The sequence below is a fragment of the Cotesia glomerata genome, linkage group LG2 (assembly GCF_020080835.1).
Source record: "Cotesia glomerata isolate CgM1 linkage group LG2, MPM_Cglom_v2.3, whole genome shotgun sequence".
Taxonomy (NCBI): Eukaryota; Metazoa; Arthropoda; class Insecta; order Hymenoptera; family Braconidae; genus Cotesia; species Cotesia glomerata.
The window spans coordinates 27,767,837-27,784,527 of record NC_058159.1 but is presented as its reverse complement, the minus strand read 5'-3'; the positions used below and the strand labels follow the sequence as shown (position 1 = coordinate 27,784,527).

General features: G+C 26.8%; 5 protein-coding genes across 6 annotated transcripts; 2 read left to right on the top strand and 3 right to left on the bottom strand.

Moving 5' to 3' along the window:
• Positions 1 to 112: 112 nt before the first annotated feature.
• LOC123258632 (mitochondrial mRNA pseudouridine synthase RPUSD3-like) lies at positions 113 to 2,910 on the top strand. Its single transcript, XM_044718772.1, has 3 exons — positions 113 to 244; positions 324 to 569; positions 1,920 to 2,910. Exons 2-3 carry the CDS (start codon positions 353 to 355, stop codon positions 2,882 to 2,884), a joined length of 1,182 nt encoding a protein of 393 aa, XP_044574707.1. The 5' UTR covers positions 113 to 244; positions 324 to 352; the 3' UTR covers positions 2,885 to 2,910.
• Positions 2,911 to 2,952: 42 nt separating this feature from the next.
• LOC123258633 lies at positions 2,953 to 3,444 on the bottom strand. Its single transcript, XM_044718773.1, has 2 exons — positions 3,332 to 3,444; positions 2,953 to 3,254 (listed from the first exon to the last, which is right to left on the bottom strand). Exons 1-2 carry the CDS (start codon positions 3,370 to 3,372, stop codon positions 2,996 to 2,998), a joined length of 300 nt encoding a protein of 99 aa, XP_044574708.1. The 5' UTR covers positions 3,373 to 3,444; the 3' UTR covers positions 2,953 to 2,995.
• Positions 3,445 to 4,620: 1,176 nt separating this feature from the next.
• Positions 4,621 to 8,060, bottom strand: LOC123258629 (intraflagellar transport protein 56). The gene is made up of 5 exons (XM_044718767.1): positions 7,944 to 8,060; positions 6,809 to 7,326; positions 6,357 to 6,606; positions 4,860 to 5,617; positions 4,621 to 4,788 (listed from the first exon to the last, which is right to left on the bottom strand). Exons 1-5 carry the CDS (start codon positions 7,944 to 7,946, stop codon positions 4,677 to 4,679), a joined length of 1,641 nt encoding a protein of 546 aa, XP_044574702.1. The 5' UTR covers positions 7,947 to 8,060; the 3' UTR covers positions 4,621 to 4,676.
• A 46-nt stretch (positions 8,061 to 8,106) lies between these two features.
• On the top strand, positions 8,107 to 11,456 carry LOC123258631 (cytosolic Fe-S cluster assembly factor NUBP2 homolog). The gene is made up of 5 exons (XM_044718771.1): positions 8,107 to 8,441; positions 8,516 to 8,604; positions 9,312 to 9,533; positions 9,842 to 9,995; positions 11,040 to 11,456. The coding sequence occupies exons 1-5, from the start codon at positions 8,331 to 8,333 to the stop codon at positions 11,244 to 11,246; spliced, it is 783 nt and encodes a 260-aa protein (XP_044574706.1). The 5' UTR covers positions 8,107 to 8,330; the 3' UTR covers positions 11,247 to 11,456.
• Positions 11,457 to 11,479: 23 nt separating this feature from the next.
• LOC123258630 (uridine 5'-monophosphate synthase) lies at positions 11,480 to 14,613 on the bottom strand. 2 transcript variants are annotated; one of them, XM_044718769.1, is made up of 3 exons: positions 14,381 to 14,613; positions 13,412 to 13,904; positions 11,480 to 12,276 (listed from the first exon to the last, which is right to left on the bottom strand). In XM_044718769.1, the coding sequence occupies exons 1-3, from the start codon at positions 14,519 to 14,521 to the stop codon at positions 11,495 to 11,497; spliced, it is 1,416 nt and encodes a 471-aa protein (XP_044574704.1). In that variant the 5' UTR covers positions 14,522 to 14,613; the 3' UTR covers positions 11,480 to 11,494. The 2 variants fall into 2 exon arrangements, with proteins under 2 accessions (XP_044574704.1, XP_044574705.1); XM_044718770.1 differs by having other exon boundaries at positions 11,480 to 12,279; positions 13,418 to 13,904; positions 14,381 to 14,611.
• Positions 14,614 to 16,691: the final 2,078 nt, after the last annotated feature.

Genomic DNA, 16,691 nt, shown 5'->3' with positions numbered 1-16,691 from the left:
AATAATTTTTTCATTAAAAAAAATTCTAAAAATTTTTAGATGCCGGCTAACTTAATTTTCATTTGCTTTTTTATAAATTTAATAAACTATTTTTTAATTAAAAATTTTTTTAAATTAAAATTTTATTATTTTTGTAAAATATTTTTGATTGGAATTTTTAATTGTCAGAATAGTAAAAATGATTTGATAACCAAAAAAAAAAAAGAATATTAATTTACATGAAAACGCAGCTTTAGTATACAAGGTAATTGTTTGGGATAGAAACGTGTATTTATTGACAATCATTACTGAATTATTAAAAAAATTGTTTTTGTTCTTTCTAAATAAAATTTTATAATTAAAAACAGTCACTATGGAGAACATCCTTATAAAATCAACGATGAACCATCACATTCTACGTCTGATGGGTTTTGCGAGACTAAATCACACTCAACCAAAGTTGAAACTTCCTAAAAAAAATAAAAACATGGATAAAGTTAGGAAATCTCATCCTTACAAATTAATTCATCCATGGAAGTCAAAAGCTCTTTTTTGCGAGAGTATGGTTAAGCAAGTTATTTATAACAAAGGTTGATTTTTAAATAATTTCTTTTTTAAAGTTAAAATAGCAGATGAACAATATTTGTTTTTAATGACACTGAAATTGAAAGACATTTATTGAAAATTAAATTAGCAGACAGTTCAAAATTTTTATAATTTATTTTATTGGAAAAAAATTTTTAAAAAATTAAAAGAAAAATTTTCATATCTAGATAATTTTAAAAATTATACGTGCAATTTTTTAAAAATATTTTTTGAGTTCTAATTTAATTAATAAAAAAAATAAAAAATTGTTGTGTCGCCTAATTTTAGTTTCATAGACATTTAATGAAAATAAAGTTAGCCGAAATCGAAAAATTTTTTTCATTTGTTAAAAACTTCAGAAACTAACAGTGAAATTTTTTAAAAATATTTTTCAGTTATAATTTAATAAAAAGCAAAATAAAAAATGTCGGCTAACTTCATTATTTATTTGTTATAGACACTTAATAATTTTTTTAACAAATAAATTATTCTGAGAATAATTTATCAGAAAAATTCTATCTTTAAAGGCTTTAAAAAATTATAAATGTAATTTTTTGAAAATAATTTTATAGACCTAGTTTACTTCTAAAAATTGTCAAGTGTAATTTCAGTGTCATTTTTTATTAAAGTTATAATTTATTTTAAAAAAAAGTTATTGAACGCTTGCTATTTTTTTATCACGTTTAATTAATAGTATAAATATAAATATTAATACCGAGAATAATTTATTCGAAAAATTCTATCTTCAAAGGCTCTAAAAAAATGAAAATTGATTCAGCAGACATTTAATAATTTTAAAAATTTTGATGAGAAATAAATTATTACAAAAAAAATTAAGAAAAAAAATTGACACCTAGAAATTAAAAAAAAATTGAATATGCAATAATTTATAAACAATTTTTCGAAACATATTTTTTTGTAAAATAAAATTAAAAAATAATCAAGTGACTACTAATTATGAAAATTAATTTAGCAGATATTTAATCATTTTTAGAACTTTTGTTAAGAAATAAATTATGACAAAAAAAAAAAAATTGACATGTAGAAATTTAAAAAAATTAAAAATGCAATTTTTTAAAAATAATTTTTTAGAATTAATTTAATAGTTAAATAAAATTAAAAATTTGTCAAGTGACAGCTAACTTTAATGTCATTCTAAAAAATTATAAATATAATTTTTTGAAAATAATTTTCTAGTAGTTTACTTCTAAAAATTGTCAAGTGTAATTTCGTGTCATGTTTTTTAACTTTATAATTTATTTAAAAACAAATTATTGAACACTTGCTATTTAATCAAGTTTAATTAACAGTATAAATATAAATGTTAATAAAAAAAATAAAATTTTATTTAACAGATGGTTTGGTAGCTATCAATAAACCTTACGGCATATCAGCAAGACCGTTTGAATTTGAGAACAAAAAAAAACAGCCAAAAATTAGTGGAATTTTCAATGAAAAAAAGTATATGTTAACTGACGCTGTACCGCACATTGCTAAAGAATTAGGCTACGAATCATTAATAATTGCAAAGACACCAGAAAAATTTACATCTGGCGTTACCTTGCTCAGTGCAAGTGATAAAGTAACAGAAGCAATTTCAAAGTCAATGCGAAGAGCAGAAGGCGCGCGAATAATCCCACGTACTTATTGGACAGTAACACGCAGAGTTCCAATATTTCCTGAAGGTGAAAGAAGAGTAGCTATGAAACTTATAGAGGGTCCTGAAAAAGGTGTCAAGGAAGTAGTTATAGTCCCAAAATGGTCTGAAAATGAGCGCGCACGTGGTGACATTAAAATTCTAAATGTACAATTTAAAGTTCTGTCAACTGCGTCCCACAATTTAGCTTCCTTGATGGAAATAAAAGCTTCTACGAGTCAGTGGCACGCTGTAAGATTATTTGCAGCAACCGTGACACTAAGTCCGATTCTTGGAGACAGAGTTTATGGATCCAGAGCTCAAGACGTGATGGGAAAATTTTTACTAGTCAGTCCGTTTGTTGAAGCAGCACATGTGCCTCCTAAATTGGATCCAGACTTGTTAAAAGTAATTAAAATGATTCCGAACAAATCTACTATGATTCCAGCTCATGTTCATCTCAGGGAAATGTTTTTACCGTCGTTCTTAAAGAAAGGAAATGATATTTCTATCACAGCTCCTTTGCAACCAGAATTTTTATGGACGTGTGATCAATTAGGTTTTAAAGAACAACTTTTCATGCCTGTCAGTAATGAAATAAATTCTACTTCTAATAGTAATTCGACAGTAAACAATGACGAAGAAGAACAATACGACTCTAAACAATGTTTAGCAATAACGTAAAATAAATCTTATGATTAATCTTCAATTTATTTTATACATATGTAAATAATATTGATTATTATTAAACAATTAATAATAAAATTTGATAAATGGCTTAATATATTTAAATATCTAATGCGAAAGGATAAAGCGACCGGCTAAAATACGCCTCATTAATATTTTTCGTCCATGGAGTGTAGACATTCTTGTTTGATATCCATGAGTCCTTACTCTTTTCACCTCATTGGGATACGGAAAATTATCACGCATTTTTCTTCTGATGGGTGTCATTGGCCATTTAGTATGATCAATTTTCCAAGGTACTTGTCTTACTCCTTTTAATGCAGTATAAGTTGTATTGAATTGTCTCACTGTTTTGATACCAATTGATCTAAGGATTTATATAAATTATAATATTTATATGTTTATTAAATATTTATAATTAACAAAATACTTTAAAAAACTTACGGTATTACTTGAGTAAATATTGGTATAATTTTCCCAAACATAATTCTTTTGGGTAATAGTTGATCTAAATAATAATTCTCACACAGGTTAGTTTTATTTATAAGAAAATTTTTAAACACGCATGCGCGGTGATTGATCAAGTCGCGCTGCATGTTTCTTTAAGGTAGTTCGGTCGTAAATGCAAAATTTTAAGTTTTCGAAATTTGAAATATGGGTAATAGAATACGCATTACATGAATAATAGTAAAGTTAGCCGACATTGTTAATTTTTGGAGTTATTTTTTAATTAATAAATTAAAATTAAATATTATTTTTAAAAAATTGCAATTATAGTTTTTAAAGTTTTTTAAAATTGAATTTTTTTTTATCAATTTTTTTGTAATAATTTTGTAAATAAAAAAAATTCTAAAAAATTTTAGATATCGGCTAATTTAATTTTCATATTACATGATGATACTGAAGTTAGCTGTCAACTGTCAATTTTTTTAATTTTTATAACAAATCAATAATAACAATAAAAAATGCTTCGAATAATTTTCACTTGTAATTTTTATTAATTTTCACATGTGGAATTTTTTAATAAAATTTTTTTTTATAATAATTCAATTGCTATAAAATTCTAAAAAAATTTCTGGCTATCAACTTCAGTGTCATATTACATGTGCTGTTGAAATTTGAAATCAATTGACCATATCAGAAATGAGATACCTAATTGTAATTAAAAATGACATTTTAGCACAGACAGTGTGGGTGGAGAGTAAGAAAATCACAAATATTAATGGTTATTATGACACTGAAGTTAGCAGACGTCTAAAAATTTTTGATTTTTTTTTATTAATTAAATTACAACTAAAAAGATATTTCTAAAAAATTGCACTTATAGTTTTTCAAGTTTTTTATATGTGAAATTTTTTTTTTAATTGTTTAATTGAAATTTTTTCAACAAAAAATTTCTAAAAGTTTTGAAATGTCGGTTAACTTCATTTTCATTGGTTATTGCATATTGAAAGGATTTTAAGATCGTTTCAAAAAACTGATACCTGTTAGAATAATATACTTAAAATAATCCAAAGAAATTTGGAACATTTTTACCATGCAGTTTTTTATAAATTGTTAATAAACTGGCTAGTTAAACAAAAATAACCATTCGTAAAAGCGAATAAGAGATAATTCGCGAGAAAGGTGCACTAGCGAGTGAAAAGGAACTACCTTAAATAGAATTATTTAAATAACTCAAGTTCAGAGATAAAAAAATGTCAAATTTATACAATATTTAAATATATTTTAAATCAATAATAAAATACATTATGGACGGATTAATAATCTTGAATTATTTATAATAAAATCAACAAGGAATCCTCTTATCTTTTCCCCATTTTTTCATAACACGAATTATTTGTTCCACTTGAGAATTAGATGTGTTTCTCAGCAATTGAATAACTTCAACTAATAACTCTCTGGAATAAAATTAATCAGTATATTATTTCAGAAAAATTTTACTTAATTTATCATTTCAATAAAAACTTACTTGGGTTGTTTTTCGGCAACAATAAATTGAAAAGTCCCGCAACAAGCGCCTCGTTTGCCTTCCCAGTGTTCCGGTGATGGATCCATACGTTCTAGCATATCAAACGCCTTAGCAGCATACCAAAATTCACCAATTTTGTAGCAAGTATTTGCAATTAACTGTAGAAGATTAAAAGATTGCGTCGATGTGTCCATTTTTAAGTAAAGCTCCCAAGCAATGTGAGCTTTTTTATTCATAATGTAACAATAAGCCAGTAAGCTTATGTAAACGTAGTCATTTTTGAATCGTTCACTTCTAATCAGTAGAAATGCTTCCTCTGCTTCTTTGAAGTAACCCGCAGCCGCTTGTGCTTGTGCATAGTTGAAATTAAAACTATCATCATTCGTGTAATAAGTTTTTATGGAATTTAAATAGACTAAAACTTCTTCAAATTGACGAAGAAGAAAGAAACAAGCTGCCATGCAGTGACGACCCGGTATCGTGTCACATTCAGAAGTTGATGAACCTACTAAATGGAAATACTGCTGAGCTGTCTTAATGATATCTCGTGAGCTGGTTTCCTGTCCGATTACTGCGCAAACTGTTCCTTTTAGAATAAACTCTTGTGGGACTGCCGGTTCTAGATCTTTTATCAGTTCATAAGCTTCTTGAATTTCATTCTGCTTTAAATAATAAATTACCAGGTTCAATCGGGCTTCTGGTATGACATCGACTAAACCTGGTAAGACTTGCAATGCTCCTTCACCATCTTTAAATACCTAAATTAAATAAATTTAGTTTATTAACTAAAATTTATGGTAAACATTTGATATATTTTTTTTAAATACATAAAAAAATGAACAATTAAAAAAAAAAAAAAGTTGATTATCACAATTTTAACAAATTTTTCAAAAAATTTATAAATTTTTTAGAAAATTCTGATATTCAACTGTTTTTTTTTTTTTTTAATTGTTCGTTTTTTATGTACATTTCAAAAAAAAATGTATCAAAAACATCAAAAAAAGATAAAATAGAAATTTTATCCAAATACATAAGAGCCAAAATTTTTTCCAACTTTTGAAGGCAAAAAAGCTATCAAAATCTTTATTATTTTCTTTCACGACATTTTTTATCATAAATGCCGTAAAAACAAGCAGAATAAAAAAAATTTGAAAATGTCAATTAATCACATAGATTGATAAAAAAATTAACTTGATTCAAAAGCCAAAATCTTGAACCAAGAATACCATTGTGAAGAAAAAAATTTTATAGAGTCAAGAGAATAAATTTTTGAATCAAGAAAAAATTAACTTAAATCAAGAATAATTTCTTGATTCAAAAATTTATTTTCTTGTCTCAAGAAAATCATTTTCTTCCAAATGGTATTCTTGGTTCAAGATTTTGGCTCTTGAGTCAAGTTAATTTTTTTATCAGTGTATAATTATGGCCCAAAATGGGGTTGACCTAACTTGTAAATAATTACCAAATTTATTAACATAAATGAAAGCATATACTTACCACAATATTGTGACGAATTAAATCATGCCCAAAACTGTACGAAGAAGTTGTTTTTTCTATCAACTGCCTCATTTCAGTCTGAGCCGTGGTGCCGTCATAAAGACGAAAGTGATTGCATGCTTTTAAATTAATAGCAATTGCGCTGTCTGGATACTTTTGCAAGTAAACTTGAAGAACTTCTTGAGCTACATCGTAGTAGTCTAGTTTATAATAGCACAATGCTACATAAACATTCAAGGCCATGTAATCCCTACAATAAAAAACAATAAATAGAAGATTAAATTTAATTATGATAATAATCGCTCAATTTTTTATTGATGAATACCTTGGTTTCTTAAGAAGGGTAAGGAAAAGACGCTGGGAATTGAATTTCGAGGATTTGGGAATGTGCTTACTAAAATTAGGATATAATTGATGAAAGTTGTATCATTAATTAGAAATGAAATTATTACCTATTATCAAGAAGAATTTTTTTATAAATATCAATCGCTTCTTGATAATGAGCTCGAAGATAATGGATAGAAGCTAAGCACAACTGGTCTTCAATAACATCTTTAAGTTTAGCATGGTACTCTTTCAGCTTAGTTTCATCGCTCATCTTGTGAGTCAAGTGAAACATTACTCGGGTTTTTAAACCACTCTCAGGAGCATCATTTAATACTTCTTTAGACTCTGGATACATTCCCAAGTAAAAATAGCAGCAAGCTAAATTAGTAGCAACATCATTTCTTCCTTTCTTTCTCAAACTTTCATAGACGCTGGTAGCTCTCTTGTAGTCTCCAAGATGAAAAGCACAATACGCTATCCACATATCCGTGTCTTGGATATTGCTGTTTGATTTATTGAACTCAACCAACGTCAAGGCACCGGCATAGTCACGTTTCTCCAGAAATTCTTCCAGCTTGGGAACATCTTTTCGCGTTCCTGGTTTTCTGCTTTCTGACAGGGCTGGTTTTGCCCGTGAAAGTATCTGAAATTTATTATTTATTAATTATACTTCATAAAATTTAATATGTATTATTTAAAAATGAAAAAAAAAAACATGCATTTTTATATGAAAATTAATTTAGCAGATATTTCATAATTTTTAATAAATAAATTATGGCAAAAAAAATTGACGTATAAAAATTTTAATAAATTAAAAATACAATTCTTTAAAACTAATTTTTTGGAACACATTTTTTGCTAAAGAAAATTAAAAAATTGTGAAGTGATAGCTAAATTTAATGTCATATTTTTATTTATGATTTTCACAGTCATAAATAAAAAAAAAAAAAACATGTATTTTTATATGAAAATTAATTTAGCAGATATTTAATAATTTTTAACAAATAAATAATGGCAAAAAAATTAGAAAAAAAATTGACATGTAGAAATTTTAATAAATTAAATATGCAATTTTTTAAAAATAATTTTTTGGAACACTTTTTGTTAAAAAAAAAATTGAAAAATTGTGAAATGACAGCTAAATTTAATGTTGTATTTTTATTTATGATTTTCACAGTCATAATCAATGAAATTTACACTTCACTTAAATTTAAATATTAAATTTTAAATAATAGAATAAAATTAAAAAACTTTCCTTACCATTCTTCATAAATGTTTGTTTACATAAATGTAAAGTAAGCAAACAAATAAAAATATCTTATTGATTATTTAAAAACCCGTGACACCTGGTATTTCAATGCTACGCAACGCAAATGACAACACCAGCAGCTCCATCTGACTTATAAAAAGGAGTTAAATTAGAAATTTAATGTATCCAATTTCTTCGAGCCCACATGACTCCAACTTCACTACATAATAATAAATTTGTAAATTGTATGGAAAAACGTAGCAAATATTTAACAAACTAGAGAGCATGACGGTGACTGTGTAGATTTACGGGCAATGATTAGAAGACAATAATTTATTTTTTTACTATTAACATTATTTATTATTTATTAAAGTGAAATAATAATTGTATTCACCAAGATGTTAGAAGGTGTCAAGCATATTTTTATGGTCTTGTCAGGCAAAGGTGGTGTTGGGAAGTCAACAGTTAGTACTCAGTTGGCTCTAGCTTTAAAAGTATCTGGATTTAAGGTAAAAATTACTTCGATATAAATTAATTAATAATGATAAAACGTTAAATATTGAATATAGATTTTTTTATCTAGGTTGGAATCCTGGATGTTGATCTATGTGGTCCCAGTGTTCCTTACCTGTTGAACTTGGAAGGCAAGGATGTTTATCAATCATCAGAAGGGTATGTGTCATTATCATTGTTTATTGTAATAATTTATGATACTAAAATCAGCTAACACCTCACAATTTTTTTAATTTTTACATCAAATTAATTATAATAAAAAAAAAATACTTCTACAAATTTTCACTCATGTTTTTTTTTTAATTTTTACACGTAGAATTTTTTTATTAAATTTTTTTCATTGTTATAAAATTATAAAAAAATTTCTAAAGTCTGTTAACTTTAGTGCCATAATAATTTATTATTTACTTGATGAATTGATGATAATAAAACTAGCATGACATTAAAGTTAGCAGTCATTAGAGAATTAGAATTTTTTAATTTTTTTTAACAAACAAATTTGTTCAAAAAAATTACTTTCAAAAAATTGCATTCTTTATATTTTTAAATTTCTACATGTCAATTTTTTTTTGCCGTAATTTATTTAAAAAAAAATTCTAGAAATTATTAAATATCTGCTAAATTTAATTTCATGAAACTAACAGACATTAAACAATTTTTTATATTTTTTTTTTTTTTTCATTAATTAAATTAGAGTTGAAAAAATATTTTAAAAAATTGCATTTATTGTTTTTTAAATTTTTTACATGTGGAATTTAAAAAAAATTTTATTTTTTACAAATTTTTCAATAAGAAAAATTCTAAAAGTTGTCAGATGTCTGCTAACTTTATTTTCATGATGAATTGATGTAAACTTGCGATTTTAGATGGATCCCAGTTTATACTGATGAAGACAAAACCTTGGGAGTGATGTCAATAGGATTTCTTCTAAAAAATCGCAATGACAGTGTCGTCTGGAGAGGCCCTAAGAAGACGGGAATGATAAAAGAGTTTCTGACCGATGTTGCTTGGAATGACATCGATTATTTGATTATTGATACACCTCCTGGAACTTCAGATGAACATATTACGGTGATGGAAAATTTAAAGTACGAAATTATTCATATTCTTATGCATTATTGATTTATCATTTTATTGAATTTGAGATACATTAAATTATAACGAGTTCAGGTTGTGATAAATAACCAGTCATATGTGTTTTATTATCAGTCACATGCTGCCGCGATCATAAATCTGTGATTCTTTATTAGGGGGAAGTATTAATATGTAGATAAACTTTAGTCACGAGATAGATAAGCTTCTCAAGTGATCAATCAATAACTTGTGTATACATATAAAGTAAATTATCACATGTTTTTAATAACAACAATATTTTCTTAAATTGTTGTCCAAATAGAGGAGTCAAGTGTGATGGAGCTATTATTGTAACTACACCTCAGGCAGTTGCTGTTGATGATGTCTTAAGAGAAGTCACGTTTTGTCGAAAAACAGGGATACCTATTATTGGGATCGTTGAGAACATGAGCGGATTTGTCTGTCCAACTTGTTCTGTGAGTATTATCTATATTATTAAGAGTCGATTTATGGTGAAAAGTATTTAGGCTGCATTCGAAAATGCTCGATCTCTAGATACATAATTAAGAAATGACCCTGTATCTTGTGAACTATTGACATTTTTGAAGATATAAGCTCATCCTGATGTTATACTCATCAAGACCTTTCATTTGAGTACCCACATCATTTTTTCATATATTTATATATATTATACATATGTATATATGAAAAATATATCAAAATGCATGTGGGTACTCAAATGAAAGCTCTTGATGAGTGTAACATCGGGATGAGCTTATATCTTAAAAAATATCAATAGTTAAAAAAGTGCAGCCCAATTTGACAGATGTTTTGTGAATTATTGACATTTTTAAAGATATAAGCTCATCCCGATGTTACACTCATCAAGAGCTTTCATTTGAGTATCTACATGCATTTTTGATATATTTTCATATATACATATATATAATATATATAAATATATGAAAAAATGATGTGGGTACTTAAATGAAAGGTCTTAATGATTGTAACATCAAAATGAGCTTATATCTTTAAAAACTTCAATAGTTAAAAAAGTACAGTACAATTTAACAGATATCTCGTGGATTATTGACATTTTTAAAGATATAAGCTCATCCCGAAGTTACACTCATCAAGACCTTTCATTTGAGTACCCACATAATTTTTTATATATTTATATACATGTATATATGAAAAATATATCAAAAATGCATGTGGGTACTCAAATGAAAGCTCTTGATGAGTGTAGCATCGGGGTGAGCTTATATCTTTAAAACTTTCAATTCAAGTCATTATTTAATAAGCAAAATTTTATTTATTTATAGGTCACAACCCACGGCAGTCACATAGTGACTGCAAGTTTGCTAGTATTTAATTGAAATTTTTATCCAGTGTAGTCATTGTTAATTTACATAATTTATAGTTTTGATAAATTTTATAAAAATGTATTTCAATTTTACAATATTTAAGAGTCAGCGATTATGATCAGAGTATTTACTAACAAAAATATTATATTACAGGAATGTACAAATATATTTTCTTCTGGAGGCGGTGTTGCTTTATCTGAGCTGGTGAAAGTTCCATTCCTAGCAAAATTACCAATTGACCCGGCAATTGGCAAGCTAGCTGATAAAGGACAGAGTATTTTGATTTCTATGCCGGACAGTCAAGTAGCCCAAGTGTTGAGAAAACTTGTTGAAGAATTAACAAAAAGTAAAGAAGCTTAATTCCGATACATTTTACATTACACATTAAATAGGAACGATGGTGAAGACTGCCAGTTACAAATGAATGCTTGTACTTCTGCATTGCTTAACTGTATGCCAATGATAATTGAATAATTGGTGCAGAAGAAAAGAAAAAACGAATTTAGAAATTAATTATATTTTTTATCTGTTAACTTTTAAGTGAAAAATAAATGATTATTTTATAATGTATTTTACAAATAGTCAATTTTTATAAATTATCTTAATATTTAATTAATTCTATTTTTGTACGCGGTCCAAAGTTGATTTTTGTAATTAATAACTTCACGAAGTTTATCTCCAGCTTCGGTAATACCACGACCAACGACTGCCAAGTCAGCACCAGAGTTAACTACAGCTTCTGGAGTATTGTACTGCTGGCCCATATCGTCGGAAGCTTTGGAAATCTTAACGCCAGGTGTTAATTGAACAAGTCCAGGATTTGAAAAAATATTCGACTGACAAACATGACCTACAACAAGGTCAGATGTCTCTGCCATAGCCAGAGACTGCTTGGCGTAATCTCCGGTAGTCAGTGCACCTTTGGAAGACATTTCGGTGATCAAAAAAATTCCTCGTTCATCAGTAATATTTTTCAAAGCATTTTTAAGTCCATCTAAAATTCCTGGACCAGCCACAGGATGAACAGTGATTAAATCTGCCCACTCAGCAATTTTGTAAACACCTTTAGAGTACTGCAATGAAACTGTATTGCCTATATCTCCAAATTTACGGTCTTCCATGATTAAAAATTTATGTTTCTCTGATAAATTTTTCAATTGGTTGATAAAATCTTGATTGAAATCTTCAATAATATCAACGTGAATTTTCAATACGGCTATATGAGGACCAGCAAGCTTTGCTAAATCTACAATTTCATCAGCTTTAGTTAAATCAGCGGCTAAACACAGTGTTGTCTCTTTCATGTCCATGAGTTGGAGCAGTTTAGCTGCAATTTGATTCTTTGCTAGCTTTGAGCGTGACAAAAAGTCCATCTTCAATCGATCATTGCCTTCTACAATTACAAAAAATTTATAAATTATTATTTAGTTATTTTTTTTATTAATCTATACTAATAAATGGAGAGCCGATTTTTTTGTCCGGTTATACTGCGAAAACTACTGAACCGATCGGAATAATACTTATACCATAAGATGCAGCGTGTTTCGGAGAAGGTTTTAGTATATGATATGGTGGTGATTACTTATCCAGAGCCTATATTTTTTTGACTTAGAAATAATGAATTTTTATTGTAACTAAATTTATTCTATTCGATTGTCATTTGTTTAAAATAAATTTTTTAATTCTATATTGGTTATGTTTATATACTAGGCAGATTTCTTCACTTATGAGACCTGCAATTTCTTTAAATGAAACTTTCAATGCTCATTACAAATTTTTTTTTTTCATATCAATTATTATTAATTTTTGTAAGAAAGACACGGGAATGTTATAATTATTGCACATTGAAAGTTACAATGAATATTAGCTAGAATAATTACATGGATAAAAGGTGCATGCCAATTGAATAGAATTGGGAATCTGTGCAAGTACAAAACAATACTCTAATTGAATTTCAAGTCTAGATCTAAAAATGCAATTCTATAAAGCGTCCAGCGGAGCGGGCAAGTAACAGCTAGTCTATAGTAAAACAATGCAAGGTATATTTATTTAAGTGTGTCTAGAATTAATTTTTTGGTAGATAAAGTCAGCCCTGCTCAGAACTTAGTAAACCTGAACGCAGCCAATAAGTGCTAGATTTTTAAATGTTGCAACGTTTCGTTGTATTTCACAATTTCATCAAGCAAATTGTACAAAAAGAACAAATTATTATTAAACAATATGATCAGATTAACAAAAATAAATTGAAAAAAAAAAATCTTACTTTTAAAGTTAAAACTGTTATGTGTCAAAGTTAAAGTAATATTTTTAATGTTTTCAATTTATTATTGTTAATCTGATGATATTGTTTAATAATAATTTGTTCCTTTTGTACCGTTTGCATAATGAAGTTATAAAATACAATGAAACGTTGCAGCATTTAAAAATCTAGCACTGATTGTTTTTTTCCTGTCCAAGTTCCTGAGAATTATATTATTATATTTATAAATTAGTATTTATTTATTTTTATTAACAAATAAATCAACTCTTACCTTTCTCTAAAGTATTAACAGGCGCCAAACACTCAGCCAAGTACTTTAAAACACTGTCTACAGTGTCCTGAGTTACTTTTCCAGCTTCCTGGAGATATTCCATCAGTTTGGTCATCGTATACAAGCTCTTCATTTTTATTCCGCTGTCTTCGATGTTTTTTCTACCACCTTGCTCTCGGTCCATAACTACTAACGCGGCTGTGACATTCAAGCCTTCTTGTTTGAGATCTTTAACAGTCTCCAGAATACTACTTCCGCTGGTTACGACATCTTCAATAATTACAGTATTATCCCTAGTGGCGAATTTTCCTTCGATTAATTTTTTTGTTCCATAACTTTTCGCTTCTTTTCGTCTTATCAGCATTGGGATGTTAGAGTCTACTGATATTAAGGTGGCTATTGGTAGTGCTGTGTATGGGACACCACAAATTTGATCGATTTTGTCTACATCATCAGCTAGCTTCCATAAAATATTCGATATTTGGTTCTGTGAAAAAAAAAATATTTTTTTAAATTTAGGATATTGACATTATTAGCACACTTGACAATTTTTTTAATAATAAATCAGGTCTAGAAAATTATTTTTAAAAAATTACACTTAGAATTTTTTAAATTCTCTAAAGATGGAATTTTTTAGATAAATTTTTCTTGCCATAATCTTTTGGTTAAAAAAATTTTTTTTAATTATCAGATGTCTCTTAATTTCAGTATTATTAAAATTTAACAAACAATTTTTATATGAAAATAAAATTAACCGACATCGAAAAATTTTATAATTTTTTTATTGAAAATAATTATTTTAAAAAAATTAATTTGACATGTAGAAAATTTGAAAAATTCTAAGTGCAATTTTTAAAAAATATTTTTTTACTTATAATTTTAACTGATTCAAAAAATAAAAAATTATCAAATATCTGTTAATTTTAGAATCATATTTTTTATTTCAAATTATAATAAACTTACAAGAAGCTTGGGATATGAAATAATAACCCTCAAATCAATGTACACCGGTGTTTTCAGTCCAACTTTAGTGATGAACTCACCAAATTTAATAGCACCAACATCAAAAAGCATTACTGCTAAATTTTTTAATTCACTTTCCATCGTACCTATTTAATAATTTTCGTTAAACAAAAAAGAATTTTAATTCAATGTTCAACAAGTGTTGTACGGCTTTTTTTTTAAAATAGTAAATTTTTATGAAGAATTTCTTGCCACGTGATTTTTTGAAGCATGCGCAATACATTGAGCTTGTTCAGCCGAACTAAGTAGTACTTAGTAAGATATGTATAGTATATTATAAAAATATATGTATAATAGGTAACGCTTTGACTATATTTAGGCTAACTAAGTTACTCAGGACTTAGTTCGGCTGAACAAGCCCAATAACATTTTATTAGTGAATAAATAATAGTTTAAAAAAACTAAAAACACGCTTTTTATAGAAAACTAAACTAAAAAATAGAAAATAAATTTAAATTAAGAATAGTGTTAAAAATTTCAATAAATATAAATTAATAATAGTGTAAATAAAAAAATGTATTTTATTTTTAAAAAAGCGTGGGGTGCATGGTGTCAATAGTTATAAATATTTTATTGACAGATATGAGTAGAGTGATTATCATTTGATAATATCTTAAAAGCACCCACGCTTTTTAAAATAAAATACATTTTTTTATTTACACTATTATTAATTTATATTTATTGAAATTTTTAACACTATTCTTAATTTAAATTTATTTTCTATTTTTAGTTTGGTTTTCTATAAAAAGCGTGTTTTAGTTTTTAAACTATTATTTATTTTTTACTTTTTAGTTTGGTTTATTTATAAAAGCGTGATTTTTTAGTTTTTTTAAACTATTATTTGTTGATTATAAAAAATATTCAGGCGCGCAAATTACCCACGGAGAGTTACATACTGACATACTGACATACTGACATACAAGTGAAGCTAATAAAAAATAATTATTTATCAATATTATAAATACGGGGAATCAGAGTTCGATTTCGGAGAGCGAGCCTGAGAAACGGCTACCAGAACCAAGGAAGGCCGCAGGCGCGCAGATTACCCACGGAGAGTTACTGACATACTGACAAACTGACAAACAAACTGACATACAAGTGAAGCTAATATAAAGCGTGTAAAAAATGATTAATCAAAGGAAGAAATAGGCTAAGTGGTTGAGTATTTGATTTATTCATTCAAACAATCTTATTTATTTTTAAAAAAACGAGTGAGCCTCACAGACATAAGGTCACAATAGAAGTGAAACTTTTTTAATCGTTAAGTTGGTCTATATTATATGTACCTACAAGTTTTAAAAAATATACATTTAATTTGAATTAAACGCAATTGGTATCAAATTTTAAATGAAATTATTGCATATATATTATATGTACGATGATAAATTTAGCAGATATTTTATAATTTTTTTTAACAAATAAATTATGGTAAAAAAAAATAGAAAAAAAATTGACATGTAAAAATTTTAAAAAATAAAAAATGCAATTTTTTAAAAATAGTTTTTTGGAGCAAATTTTTTTGTTAAACAAAATTAAAAAATTCTCTAGTGACTGTTAACTTTAATGTCATATTATATGTACAGAAATTAATTGATAAATAACCCTACAGATATGCAAATTTATTAAATTATGGGTTATTGAGACATACAGTTCCAGTTAATAAATACTAACCAACGTTATCGTTATCATTGAATAAACGATTTTCATCAAAAAGCCGGTTCCGCTTTTCTTTTACTCGCTGCCTGTACTCTCGTTGACATTCAAGTTTGGTTTTAGTATTTGGATTACGTGGTCTTCCAATGATTGGTAAAATGCCTACAATTTTGGCTTGTACTGCTTGACGCTGTCCCTGCTTCTTTCCACATTTCTCAATTCGATCTCTGGGTTTATTATAGTCCATTTTGTCAACAAACTAAAATTATGTACTTGAAATTCTAAGTTATTAGGATGATTGGTTTTGAATAAAATTATTCATGTGTTCATAAAATACGATGGCATAAAATTTTTACATTATTATGAATTACTATAGTAATTCTTACCAAGAGTAAGAAAATAAAAGAAACAAACTAATTGCATGATTATATTATATAACATGAATATTAGACCTCAAAACGTTTAGATTTAGCCTCCGTAAAGAAATAGAATTCATACAAATCGTCATGTAAATTTAGAGACTTTATATTAAAAATTTCAAGTTTTTTGAAATTATTAATACACTTAACTTACAATTACGTTAATTTTCAACATCAAA